Here is a 14,700-nt window from a genome sequence, read left to right on the forward strand (position 1 = left end):
TGAAGAAATAACCATTATGCTGGTAAAGTTCCAATTCTTATGCTTGTGACTACAAATGATTATAAGACCAGACAGATTCCGTTTCAATACCAGGTAGGCATGTTGTCAGGCTTGATGATGCGGCCATAAGAATTACACTAAGGAGTTCAAATTTCATTCTCCACATTGAGAAAGGGTGATTCTGATATATAAAAAATTGTGAGTGGCTATTGGGAGAGATTTGTATTTTTTATTTCCTTTTTGGAAGAAGTAGTCATTTTGAGTGGGAATCATTCTGTGCTCTTTTAGTTTTAACTGAATTGTAAACCATTTTAGATTTCTACAAACCACAAATTCAGAAACCTTACAAAGAAGAGGACATACTCAAGTTGCTAAAAATATATCTTCTTTTAGAACTGCAGCTGCTGTCTTTTTGATGCAAGTGAATGCCCAGTCAGACGAGAAGTGTGGGATGTCTGGTCGTGGGGCACACTGGGAGTTGTAGTGTTTAAAGCTCCGCTGTGGTTGGGCTCGGTCAAAACCTGGCGGCAGCAATGACTACAACTCCCAGCCGCATGCAACATGGCTGGATTAGGAAGAGAGAGAGGGAGCTGTTGCTTCTCAACTTCCCAAGCACAGCAGTAATTTTCTCAAAAACCCAAGACATTTAAAAAAAAAAAAAAAAAGCAAGGTCAGCCTGGACCTACGTTTGCATCAGGTCAGCCGTGGAATTGAACCTGGGACCAAAAGCAAGAAATAGTAGGAGGTGGACGCAGGGCAGGTACAAAAACAAAAGCTCCATGCCCTAGTACCAGCCCTGGAGACACGTCCAGGTCACAGGTTGTTTTGAGGTGCTTTATATAAACTGAGGTTCCTCTTTTTTCCTTATGTTGAGACTTTTTTTTTTTTTTTTTAATTATTTGTGTACTTACCGAAATTTTCCTGACCTTGCCCTTCTTGTAATGGTTTATCACGTTTTATAATCACATGATATGTAGTTATGCATTCAACATTTTTGTGTTTGAGGATCTCCTATTTATTACCTTGCATTTATAGTCATTTATTATGATTTTTCCTCTTGATTGAAAAAAAAATAGTGGTTTCTCTTCATCCCATTTATGCTGCTTTCTGGTCCGATAGACCTACACCTAGTTTGATCCCCTTTAGGTAATAAACGTACATCAAAGAGCTCTTACACAGCATATTTGCGTAGAGATTTTTTGAAACGTCAAGAACTTCTTAGAGAAGAATCTGTATCTCTTTAGTTTTCCACAAAATCTTGCTCTGACCACTGTCCATCTGTGTGGTGCCCCTCCTGGGAAAAACTTCAGTACTCTATAGCTTTACAAAACAATTATTCCTACAAGTTTACCGAGTTAGTTTAAGTCTATTTTTCTTTTATTGCTATTTACCTTATACTCCGTTTTGCAGGACACTTGAAAATGACCTCCCAAATCAGCAAAAACGTGCATACAGGTCCATTTTGAGATTTATCTCACCTAATCTATGCAGATGACTGCACAAATTTTCCCTGAAAACGTACGTGCATACTTCTTAAAACAGCAAAGTATATGCACGCAAGTTCAACACCCTCAAACTCCTTCCCCCAGCATCGCCTCCAATCCGTTCGGTAAACTTACGCGCAGAGCAGGACATATGCGCAAAAGTTTGCCCGCACAGCAGGCAGACAATTTTGAAGAAAATAAAGCCCATGCACCCCCAACCCACTGGAGTGCCACACCCCTATGCACATCAAAGCATGCACATGTAGCTTTCTAAAATGGGCCATCTCTGTGGGTAAAGCACTATTATACCTGCAGAAGACCCTTGGAATTATTTCTGTAATTATAAATCAGGGGACTGTTTAAGTTAATAACATTAAATAAATACCAATTGATACTGGTCTTGAATGTCTGGACTGCATGGTCTGGGTTGTGTGCAACCCGTGGCAATCAATTTTTCACTAATGAGTAAAGGCCCTATGTATTATGCATTTTTCTCATAGATACAAAATGAGAAAAAAAAACAACTCTTTTAGTACATCTAGCCCTAACTGTGCATATTAGCTTAAAACCAAAATGGAGGGGGACCATAGATGATCTGATGTTTGCAGGTCAGGAAAGTTCTTCTAAGGGAATATAAAGGCAGTTTAATTCAGACGGCACTAAATAGTTTTTCCTCCAGGCAGAAAGTGAGAGAAAGGCCTGATCTCTTGCTCATTTGCACCTATGCTGGTTTTACCAATGTAGCCTCCCAAGCTTCTCCTCCTGCACATTCCTGAAGGAGCCCCTTCCAGTCCCTCTTCAGTCACTTGGGAGATGATACCTTGTCTGCTCCAGAAGGCTGAAACTGTTGAACAGGTGTTGGGCTGAAGACCGTGGAGTCCTGTAAGAAAAGCTGAAGGTTTTGCTCTCGGGAGACCTGGATGCACAAAAAAAAAAAAAAGAACCAAGAAACCGAAACGAGAGGAAAGAGGAGAAGTGAAGAAAGATCAATTGTGGAGGAGGGGGCAATGAAAAGAGATGTATGGTGACGGGGGGAGGAGTGGATTATACAGGACCAGGAAACAGAGGCGGTGAGACAATAAGAGAAAGGAAGAAAGAAGCAGAAGTGGATGAATTACCATTTATATTCATGAAAACAAGTATGCATGAATCTAAACATGTTGATTTGCTAACCTGCTAACATTCCCTTTCCCATCAAGAATTGTAAACCGTAATTGTACATTGTAACTTATATTTAATCATGTTGAATTGCTAACCTGCTAACATACTCCCTCCCATCGACAATTGTAAACCGTTGTGATGGCAAACCCGAATGACGGTATATAAAACTCGATAAATAAAATAAAAATAAAAATAAATATTTATTTCTTAATAGCAGCTATAAAATACTTGCAGCGATACACAAACAACACGTAGTATGTTATAAATAACTTTTCTACCCCTGCACTCCTTTCTCACTCTCCAACGCATAGCAACAGTTGATGCGCTACCAAGTCTGACCCCCTCTGCATGGCAGCTTCCATGAAGATTTTATTCGACAATCACTAAACATTACCCTTTCACTTTTAGTTGAATAAAGGGAACAAACCTTTACAGTGTTAAAAGAGAAATAAAGTGGAGCCGAAAATGAGTAATGCACTTAGCAGTTAACCCTAACCAGTCCTGAGTCCTGACTACTATGAAAATTTGTGCTTGAGGCCTGAAGCTTTGGATGCCATCAGGAACCAGTACATTTTATTTGCTCTTCACATCTTTGTATTTTCTCTCCCCTGAAAGCTGGGGCAGTATCTGCATGAGGGGTGGTGATGGTTTTGAGTGGTGCATGGAGGTAGCAGCCCTGTCAGTTGCCTGCTGGTTACACATGGGGTCAGGACATTTGGTGCTCTCTAAGGCAGTGGTTCTCAACCTTTTCCCCATCGTGACACATCTGACAGACCACGCTCACATGTGTGACACACTGCTCATTACAATTTACGGCGGAAATAAAAAAATAAAAGGTCCAGTATTATTTTTATTGTTAAGAATGACACAAGGAAAAGATACATATTTTGTCTGAACAGAAATTGCATAAACGGTAAACATCCCACACCAAAACAGCACCAATTTCCAGCACTTAACAGTAATCACCTTACCTAAGAAAAGGCAACACTGAAAATATTACACCAGGCCTTAAGACACCAATACATCTCCTATTAGGAAAACGGACCAAGTCAGGCTGCTATAGAGCCCTACACAGAAACTACACGCCAGCAGAGACCTCACCTGAATCACATGTGCTGACCTTCACCTAACAAAGAATAAAGAGACCAAAACACATAACTAGAAGCATGCAGAAAAAATTGGAAGCCGCAACAAGCCAGAGTCTCTGTATGCAGTGCAACAAAGGAAAAAAAGAAACATCACCCATCCTTATAAAACAAATCAAGAAATATAAAATCAGTAGCAGTAAAACCATACTAACAAAAAGAACAGATTATTTCAAAACAGCGGATGAATGGAATATCCAATAAATAAAAACTCATATCAAAAATTTCTAGATACCAATAAAATATTTTAAAATAGTAGACACAAAGACCCAATAATGAAAAATAATAAGGATACAAAAAATGTTTTGCTCTGCATACCTGGGAACGTTTGATATCCAGGTGCCCGGAGATTGTTGTGATTTAGCAGGAGGAGGCTTGGTTTGCTTGGAACTTTCTCCTCTCTCTCTCACACACTGGCTCACAATCCTCATATATACACATGCTTTTTCTCTCTCACTTATATAGGCTCTTAATTACACATTTACACACATGCTGTCTATCTTTTCAGGCTTACACACACAGGCTTTCAGTCACACACATACATGCTGTCCTTTTCTCTCACACACAGATTCTCATTCACATGCTTACAAACATGCTCTCTCTTTCTCTCATTTACACACAGGCTCTCAATCACATACTCACATGCTACCTCACCTCAACCAGCTCTCAATCACACACAGACACACATGCTCTCTCTATTTCTCTCATTTACACACTGGCTCTCAATCACATACTCACTGCTCCCTCACCTAAACCAGTTCTCAATCACACACATACTCTCTTTCACATGTACAAGCTCTCAGTCATTCACATACATGCTATCTCACTCACATACACACAGGATTTCAAACACACATGCTTGCTCATTCACTCACTCTCCCCCTCCCCCGAACTAGCGGCAGCAGCAGCCTCCTCCACTTCTAACCCTAAAGGCAGCAGCAATCTACTTCATTTTCAGCCCTCGTGGAGCAAGGAGTCCCATTTGCCGCGGGGGTTGACGTTTTTTGTTTTTCTGCGAGCCGAGCTGCTCATTCCTCAGGCTGCGGCTCTCTTCTGTTCTTTGGGCTGACGCTGCCTGCACTAGCATGGTCTCTTCTTCCCGCACACACAGCCGCTGATCACCACTTCCTCTTCCGGGGAGTGGGGAGCGGGCAGAAGAGAACATGCCGGTGCCACTGACTCCAGCTCTCCTGCCGCGTTCCGCCCAGGCTTTCAGCGTTTTAAGCCCAGGTGGAGGACCTATCTTGCTCAGGTCCTCCACTCAGCAGGGGACCGGGAAGTGTGGCAACACACCTGCGTGTGCTTGGTGACACACTGGTGTGTCGCGACACATCGGTTGAGAACCACTGCTCTAAAGTAGCTTTCTATGAAGAGAGTTAGAATAAAATGTTACCTGTTTAGAGGCTTCTAGAATCCCTCTGAACTGCTTCTGAGTCAAGTGACAGGAGTCAATTTCAGTCTTGCTAATTAGAGTTAGGTGGTCCCTCAGCCTGTCATACAGATCACCATCCAAACACTGAAAAGAAGAATTTTGGAAGAGAAAGTTGATAATATCAGATAACGAGAACAGTGGCCAAGGTAAGATATGGCGATTCCCAGACCTGTGAATTTCCATTGCACTTCAAGTTAATACATACAAAAAGTGAGGTCATCTTAGGTTTAAGAAACAAACCTCAGAGGCTCTCTGTAGGCCAAACAAGGCAAGAGGCTGACTCACATTTTGAGACATTTTTCTTTGCACAAATCAACTTATTCTAACTTACAAGTCCATTTTCTTTTTGCAAAGGCTACATAATCTTTTTGTTAATTCCCACTCCCTCGAAAATAGTGCAGGAATCTACACCCCTGACTTTGGTTAAATGCAAGAATCTGGTTTCATCCCATGTATGAAATCATACTCTGTACAGAAGAGACTTTAGTTGCTCAACTAGTGCAATGCTCTGACTGGCCAAACAATGTTATGTTATAATGCATGGAAGGTGACAATCAGTGGCAAGTGCAAATGTTCAAAAGGCTTACAAAAATATGAAGTAAAGCAGTGTTTTCTAACCTTTTCAAGCCCAAGGCATACCTACATTGACTTGAGTGGCATGGAGCAGGGAATGCAGACATAGAAAGGACTCACATAGCGGGAAAAAAAAAGAGGTAGGGAAACACTGAAAGATTTCAAACGAAAGGGAGAGAGGAGGTAGAGGCTCACACAAACTCATCACGATGGTCCAGCTTTCTCTATATTTAAGTGCAAGACAAGGGAGATCTTGGTATGCTGTGGGCTGCCCACTCACTCAGTTACCTTGACAGAGTTCCTTCACCGCTGCTGCTCCCAACACTCAGTGCGAATCACATCCAGTGCTCAGTGCATGCTCTCCCTGTCTCACTCATCCTGAGGACAAGACAGAGGCTGGAAGGTCTCAGAGGGATCAGGATAGGGAAAATGAAAAGTAGTGTGTGCAGTGTTTGTGTTGCACAAAGGGAAGACCAGCTACCGTGCCCTGCATGCTGCCTATTAAATTAGCACACTCCAGGGCTCATGCTGTAGCTAGGAAGAGGCATGCACGATTAAACAACTTCTCAGAAAGGAGCTCCAACACATTTAAGAGCCATCACTTGGGTCTCATTTTGCTGCAAGGTGCTAAGAGCTGGCCTGGATCCGGGCAGCAAGCAGTGGCGACTTTTCCAAGGCACGTCTGATCAGATTTGAAGGCGCATCAGTTTGCCATGGCACATTGGTTGGGAAACGCTACAGTAAAGCAGACTAAATGAAGAACCACAAGCAAACAGCAGAGCAGTCACCAAGGGAGCAAGAATCAGAAGCTTTTATATGGATAAAGTTGTGTTTGGCTGTGCAAAAACCCAGTCTAATTATTTCCCTCCCTCTCTGTTCCCAGTGCAGGTACTTCTACCTGGCAGAAAAATATAAAAAAGGAGATGACGTGATCAAATCTCCATGTGTAATTCCTAGTGCGTACTTTGTGCAATGTTCTGTGTGCCACCAGCGTTTCCCTTTGAAAGTCAACCTGCAGTCCTGAGGGTACAAAGTACTTGTGTCTCTGTAAGGTGTGTCCCCCCCGGGAGGCTCATTATTGCCCTCTTCCTGTGCCAGGGATGCATGCGAGTGCATGCATCCCTGGCACAGAAAAAAACCAAATTTATTCCAATCCACTCCAACAGGAAAGATTTATTTATTTATTTAAAACATTTGTTACCCACCCTTCCTACTTCCAGGGCAGGGTACAATAAAAACACACATAATAGGCAACAAAAATTATTTAATGATAAATTTAAAAATTAAATAAAATACATTAAGAATCAGGTTACAAAATACCAAAGCACAAAACAAATCATATTAATACATACATTACAAATTTAGCTGTGAGAAGAAGCAGTAGGTATTGGTAATAAAGCATGGAGGACTGCATGTACTTCGCTTGATGATAAGGACTCCCGATGGACTACAGGTTATTAGCTATGTTTGGAAATGCTTTTTTGAAAAGATATGCCTTTAGAGCTTTTTTGAACAAACTTCCTTCTCGAAGGCACTTCACTTCTTTTGGTAAGGTGTTCCAAAGAAGTGGACCCGCTGAGAAGAAAAGCATGCTCTCCTGTTTCCTCAAGGTGAGTTAGCTTTGGAGAGGGGATGTCGAGGAACATTTGGCTTGCTGATCTAAGCGAACAGGAAGGATCATGAATTTTTAATACAGAGGAAATCCAAGGAGAATGAATATTGTGAATTGTGGAGTGTATGATCATGGCCAGTTTCTATTGTATGTGGTGTGATATTGGGAGCCAATGTAATGATTCAAGGATGGGAGTAATATGACCATGAACTGGCATTCCAGTTAAGAGAGTCTCGCTGCGGTATTCTGTATAATTTGTAAAGAACGAATGGTATATGCTGGGAGATTGTTGCGTCCGTCGGTGCCCGATGCCCTCTCTCCGCCCTCCTTACCTCTCTGGTGCCTCCCTCTCAGTCCGCGGGAAGATTGGCTGCCGCGGCGTTCTCCTGCCACTTGTCCTTGGGCGTTCCCGGACCGGCTCGACGCTGCAACCATCTTGTTTCCTGGAGGCCTAGGGGCTCGCGCGTGGTGCGGCCCCGATTGAAGTACCGGCATTGGCGCGAACCTCAGGGGCCTCCCCAGAAGATGACATCACCCGCGACGGATATTTAAGGTCTCAGAATTTGCTAACACATCGAGTTAGCAAGGACATGGATTGACAACGGACTCTCTTGTCTGTCTAAGCTACTCTGCCTCCTCGGACTTACCAGAGGTACCCGCTCCTCGGGGGCCTCGCTCTCGCTTTGCTTTTTCAGGCGACAGTCTGGAACCGGTACTCGCTCCTCGAGGGCCCTGATCCCAGGCTTGCTTCGTATACTTTTCTGCCTGGAAGTCATCACTACCAACTATATCAGCTACATCAGTGAGTTACCATCTTTCTCTCTGAGCTTTCCCTGGAACCAGGTACTCGCTCCTCGAGGGCCTATTCTTTCCAGCTCCTGGGCTTCATTGCCTACTCACTATATTCTCAGTCTCTCTTCAGCTCAGCCTCCAGGGATCGCTGTTCCAGTATCTGAGGGACTACAGCCCAGCCGGGCTTACCAGATCACTACTGCCATCTCTGGTGGTTCAGTATACTGTCTAAATAAAAGAACTAGTGTGTGTTTGTCTCCTAACTTTGAGCCGGACCGGTGGTCCCTCTCGGGATCTTCCCCCGGGGGCGCGGTCATCTGCCACCGGCCCAAGGATTTACCCACTACTCTCCCAAATAAATAACAGGAAAGAACAGATTGCTAACTCCTAGCATCAGAGCCTGAACAGAGACCAATGAGAAGGGAATTACAGTAATCTGTACCTGAGAATAGTAGTGATTGTAACACAGAGCAGAAATTGATGGGGAAATCTTATGTTTTATTGAGGTTGTTTAAAGGGCCAGACAGGAGGATGCACAGCAGCTACAGAAGGGAAAATGTGGAAAAGAGGATTTGCATTCAGACAACAACCAATAAGGACTGACCTTCACAATCTGGGTAAACAAATAAGCATGAGGGTAGCTTGCTTGTTACGGCGGTTACTACCCTAAACCAATTAAGCCTGATACATCACTTTGAATGCATATACAGCGTTGCTCTCTGCTTCTACGGCAGGGGGAAATGTGGAAAACAGGATTTACATTCAGACAACACCCAACAAGGCATTGATCTGTGCAGTCTGGGTAAACAAGCATCAGGGTAACTTGCTTGATGCAGTGGTTACTACCCTTAACCATTAAGCCTTATGCTCACCTTTGATGCAACTCCAACATTACTCTCTGCATCAATGACAGGGGATGGAAGGAGATTTGAATCAAACAGTTACCAACAAGGACCCTGAACTTGGTGGTTGATGAGACAGATAAGTATGGGAAAATAAGAGTCTAAGCTTGCTGGGCAGACTGGATGGGCCGATTGGTCTTTTTCTACCATCATTTCTATGTTTCTATGAAAAAGACATCAAGATAGAGGCTGAGAAGGCAGCAGAAAGGCAGGCAGCAGGGGCAGAGCTTGGTAAGAGAACACAAAAGAGGAAAAGGCACTGCAACAAGAAAGGGAAAAGGTCAGACTACAAGCGCTTTGGACTTCTGATTTGCCGTAATGTTTTTGCCCTCTAAAGTCTCTTGCAAGAAAGTGGGTACAGAAATGGGAAAGCTGAAAACAAAATAAAAAAAACGAAAGGAAAGCGCAGTCAAAAACTCACGAACACTGGGCTTTTACTAGGCCACACAGAATGGGAAGATCTTCAATAGTATTTCAGTGTTTATTTGGTTCCCTGCCCATTAGATGCACCTTATACCAGAGAACATGCTCGGAGGAAAACCAAGGGAAAGGCAAACAGGCTCCCAGCTGAACAAACTCATCTGTGAGCATAAGATCCAGCACCCTGAGTGGTAAAGGACTCTGACCCCTACTTCCATGGGGATAAAAGTCCACCTGCAGGCTACAGCTGCAGTACAGCAGTGCTGGAGCTCGGCCAAGACAGCGTCCTGCTTCTCTCACACACGGGGCCTGATCCATCAACCTTCCCTTCCGCATTCAAGAGAAAGCCCTGCTAAGGATCAGGCCCCCCCCCCCCCCACACAAGTCACAAAATCTATTTTCTCTACAAAACAAAATTAACTCAACTCCCTCCTCAAACCTTTGTCAGCTGAAGTGAAAACTTTTGGGGGAGGGGAAGGAGGAACGAAAAAGCTGGTCTTATCTGCACCCTTCCCAAGTCACTGACCTCATGGATGAAATATAAAACATGCTAGAGATTGCTGCTAGCCCTGCGGCTTGTACTCCCTCACATCTTGTGACTAGCTGACATGCTGCCCACAGCCTAGAAACCACAGGAGGAAGGACGGATCTTTCTGCAAACAGACAGGAACTGACACAGACTGATGAAATAAGCTTCGATGTGCTCGTCAGGTGGAAAAACCCCAAATCTGTTCTTCAATCGAAAGCCTCTCCCCTCCTGCCTGCCCCATGCTCGTTTAACGATACCCATTTCCAGTCAAAAAACAAACTCTACCGCAACAGTATTAAAACAACAGAATGAGAAGTAACCATAACGCAAGAGCAAAACTACACTGCAGTACCGAATTAAAATAAATAATAAAATAAATAGCTCCCTCCTCATTGGCCTTGACCAAGGACATAACTATCTCATTGCCTTTCTCGATATATCTGTGGCTTTCGACATGATAAGCCACAATCTCCTCATTTCCCGCCTAGCTGATATAGGCATCTCCGGCATAGCCCTCCCCTGGTTCAAATCATACCTAACAGACGCTTCTCTGTTAAACTTGGCAGCTCAGAATCTTCACACTTTACCCTCACCCAAGGTGTCCCCCAAGGTTCCTCCCTCTCTTCTACCCTCTTCAACATCTACCTCCTCCCCCTCTGTCATCATCTTTCAGATCTCGGCCTCAAATTCTACATCTGTGCAGATGATCGTCATCCCCCTACATGAATCTTTAGCTGCCACTATAAGCTACTGGGAGGAATGCCTTACATCCAGTAACTCACTACTCCTATCCCTTCAACTTGCCCTCAACTCATCAAAAACCGAGCTCCTCCTTATCCACAACCATCAGACCCTCAAGATCCTTCCCCCCAATGACCCTATGGCCCTCTCCCTCACCTCGCAACCCCCAGTTCGAAACCTCGGCATCCTTATCGACCCATTACTGAACCTAAAAAAACATATCAGCTCTGTACTCAAAGGAGTTTTCTACAAACTCAATGTCATAAAAAAGCTCAAGCCACTGCTCCACACACATGATCTCAAAATGATCATCCAAGCCACCTTATCATCCAAGCTGGACTACTGTAACTCTCTGTACCTTGGTCTTCCCTACTTTACCATCAAACCCCTACAGATTCTTCAAAATGCAACGGCAAGGATAATGAGCAATGCGAGTAAAACAGACCACATAACCCCCATCCTTAAGGACCTGCACTGTCTCCCCATCCCATCTCGCATCCTTTTCAAAACACTCACCATCATACAAAAGCAAACCACAAATGTACACTGCAAGTCCCACCCCTCAAGAAGGCCTGACTCACTTCAACCAGGGACCGTGCTCTCTCAATTGCCGGTCCAACCCATTGGAATGCACTGCCCTCTAACCTCCATCTGGAGGCATGCCCAACTAAATTCAGAAAAATGCTAAAAACCTGGCTCTTCCACCAGGCCTTTCCGGATTAACTCTGATACAAGCAACACACACCCTGTAGTTTTTGCAAATAGTTTCTTCCACCTCCCTACCACCCCCCCACCCCCTTCTCGTTCCTCTATGCTTTGGGCTCTCTGTTAGAGCCTCTCTAATTCTTTTTTTCTGGTTGTCCACCACCCCCCTCCCCTGTTCATTGTAATTTCTACCTTCTGTTATAATGTAAACCGATATGATGTGTATTTTAATGTCGGTATAAAAAAAATGTTAAATAAATAAATAAAAAAACATTAAAAAGTTTCTCTCAACCTGAGTAGTCTCTGTATGAATGCTTGGTAGTTTAAAAAAAAATGTATTATTAGCACTGAAAAAAAAAAAGGGCACACAGACTAGATCATCTTTAAACATGTCCAAATGCCTAAGGAAAAAGATAATTTTTAAAGAGGCATTTTAATTCAGACTGAATAAAACAGCTAACTTCAAACGCACCTGCAGAGAAATGCAGGACTCTAAAATCGAGGACTAAAACACCTCAAAATATTTTGTCTGGCACTAAATCCACCAAGTGCTCTCATTAACTGCTTAATCCCAGAGCATCTCAACTACTGCTTGTAAATGACCAAACTTTATAGCTATAACAGCACTGAACAACATACAATCCCCGCAGTCTCAAATAGCTTCGGATTCATAGACTGGCCCTATAAAAGGTCTGAAAAAATTGGATGCAAGAACAAGAAAACTCCTTCCTGCCTATCAGGAAATCTATAAGTAGTGTATGAGAAGACCATACATCCTAAAGGGTGAAGGCAATATTGGTCTTACAGAAATAAGATTACACACATATAGAGCTATCAAAGGCCACCAGGCTTACTTAACAGCAACCAGCGTTCTGACAAAACAGAAGAACTGAGAGAGAATCGACCAGCACAATGGGAGACAGAAGCAACAGAATTTATAAAAACAAGAGGAAAAAAATGGCCCTCTCTTTACAGAGTTAGACCAGAAAACAAGGAAAACAAGACAAGAGCTGCTCCGCAAGGATCAAAACCTGACACAGGAACGGCTAAGGAAAGGTGAGCAAAACCTGAAGGTGAAAGCCTGAGAACTGCAGCATGAGGCAGCGAGCTACGGACAAGGCGGCTCACAGTCAGCTTAAGAAAACAAAATGGTCAAACAGATAAGATAGCGGTTCTGCAGAACAGGACAGGAATCTGTTACACATCTCATCACTGGCTGTGACGTGCCAGTGTCAGAAGGCCTGCCCACAGAGAGGGGCAATACACTGGCAAAGCTCGACCAGTGGAAACCGTGTAAATACTATGACAATCACTGGACCAGAAAAATACTGCAACAACAAGCCAGACTGAACTGCAGCAACATTCCCATTCCAACCAATAAAGAGCTCGATGCTAGAGCACTGGACATGGCAGTAAAGGAAAAAACAGAAACACAAAGAATGGCACTGCTAACAGTGCCAGTACCAAGGGACTATTCTGTACAGCATATGGAGAAAGAAGATCCTCCAGTACCAAAAAGATGCAATCAGAGACCAAGAGAATGTGGCAGAAAGATACAGAAATAATCCCAACTCTATTGGGTGCCACTAGCCTCATTAAAAGAAAACCAACAAATTCCAAGCAAGCCTGTACTTATTACACTCTATGAACTCCAGAGGGAAGCTCTCTTAACACAATGCAAGCTTTAAGAAGAGCCCAAGCAGGAAATGTGGCCCTTCCTGTGACTTACGATGAGGTTCATATGCCTGTCAAGGTTTGTGCAAAACAAACCCATTTGGAGAGATTACTCCAAGAGAACATCACTTTTAAATAAAGAGGACATTTTCTATAAGGTGGAAATTTCTTCTTAGTGTGTAGCATCTAACTCCTCACTGGGGGTTACCTGGCTTGATGGGGGGAGCACTAATGAGAAAACATGAGTTCTTTTGCTGTATGCCAAGGCCCAAATCACAGCAAAATTAACTTGTTCAAGCAAGTTACCTTTATGTTTTTGAGGGTATAGAACTATATTTTTAAACTGTATTTCTGCAGGGGTTAACCAAACTGATGAATCTCTAAGATATTTTCCTATGGATCCTGTGTTTATAAAGCTATAATAATCCAAGATGTGTTCATTATCGCTGCGAAGTTCTCGCCTGGAATATGAAGATGATAATTTGGCAGTGGTTACTCCAAACAAATGCTAATCTATATAATGCCAGGCAAGGCTGTGTGGCAGTACTTGCTCCAATCTGTTCTTACCTTCATGACAGCAGGCAGGTCAGTCAGGTAATAGTGCTCCAGGTGAGCATTTGTTGCCGCCAAGGTCAGGATGTACTCATTCCTCACCTCTGCAAGCTGGTGGGTACAAGCTGCCAACTGGGTAGAGAACTAATTGGAAGAAGAGAGACAAGCATCGCTATAAACAATACTTGTAAGATCAAAGTGGATCAGAAGTACAGTGTCACTAGAGATTCGTCGTAGCGTCACCTCCGATGATGATATAATTTCACAACAAGCTTTCTGCATTCGTATTATAGTACAATATAGGGTAGCAGACATTTATTCAGACTTATAACAATATCACAGGACAATATAAACATGCACGGTATCAGTCTCTACATTCTTACTGAAGTAATTAACAGGACCTGGAACATTTATACAGGACCTCGTGAATTCTCCGAGCATGGAGATAGGAGAAGGATAGGCAAAGCTCACTCGTGAGAGGGAGGGAGGTAGGGTTCACAGTGGGATTGGACTATTTTCCCAGGGTACGTTATTAGCTTTAATGTTAATGTTTAGGATTTTCTATCCTGTTAATCCATCACCATAGTTAACATATAATTTCAGCCTCCACCCACTCCTCCTCATCCAGAAACAGTTTTGAGTACAGAGGCTGATAATGTAAAGTACCTTGGCACTGAGCTTCTGTAAACTGGTCTTGGAGTGAAAAATCCCATGGTCACTCCTTTTTAGCCTGCAGAACAGACATACAGAATGTCAGACACCATCCCAAACTAGGTGCTTAATTCATTTGCATTTTGATTCTGCCATAAAGCACATCCCTTTAAAGGGTGATAAGAGTTCCTCATCCAAGTCAGGGAATGTGCTCCCATGAAATACTGAACCCAAACTGTCAAGCTTCCTCTCACCAAAATAGGTACAATAGCCCTTTAAACTTAGACATTCAGATTTTGCAACTGTCCAGTCATAGGCCCTTGAAAG

General features: G+C 43.2%; 1 protein-coding gene across 2 annotated transcripts in view; it reads right to left on the bottom strand.

The window, feature by feature from the left end:
* Positions 1–14,700, bottom strand: part of FCHSD1 (FCH and double SH3 domains 1) — a 60,037-nt gene that overhangs the window by 21,036 nt on the left and 24,301 nt on the right. For both annotated transcript variants that reach the window (XM_029583466.1, XM_029583467.1), the window contains 4 exons: positions 14,389–14,452; positions 13,738–13,866; positions 5,184–5,306; positions 2,305–2,400 (listed from right to left, as the gene is read on the bottom strand). In XM_029583466.1, coding sequence (XP_029439326.1) covers positions 2,305–2,400; positions 5,184–5,306; positions 13,738–13,866; positions 14,389–14,452 — 412 coding nt within the window. The remainder of the gene's footprint in view (positions 1–2,304; positions 2,401–5,183; positions 5,307–13,737; positions 13,867–14,388; positions 14,453–14,700) is intronic.

This window comes from Rhinatrema bivittatum, chromosome 18 (genome assembly GCF_901001135.1).
Source record: "Rhinatrema bivittatum chromosome 18, aRhiBiv1.1, whole genome shotgun sequence".
NCBI classification, from domain to species: Eukaryota; Metazoa; Chordata; class Amphibia; order Gymnophiona; family Rhinatrematidae; genus Rhinatrema; species Rhinatrema bivittatum.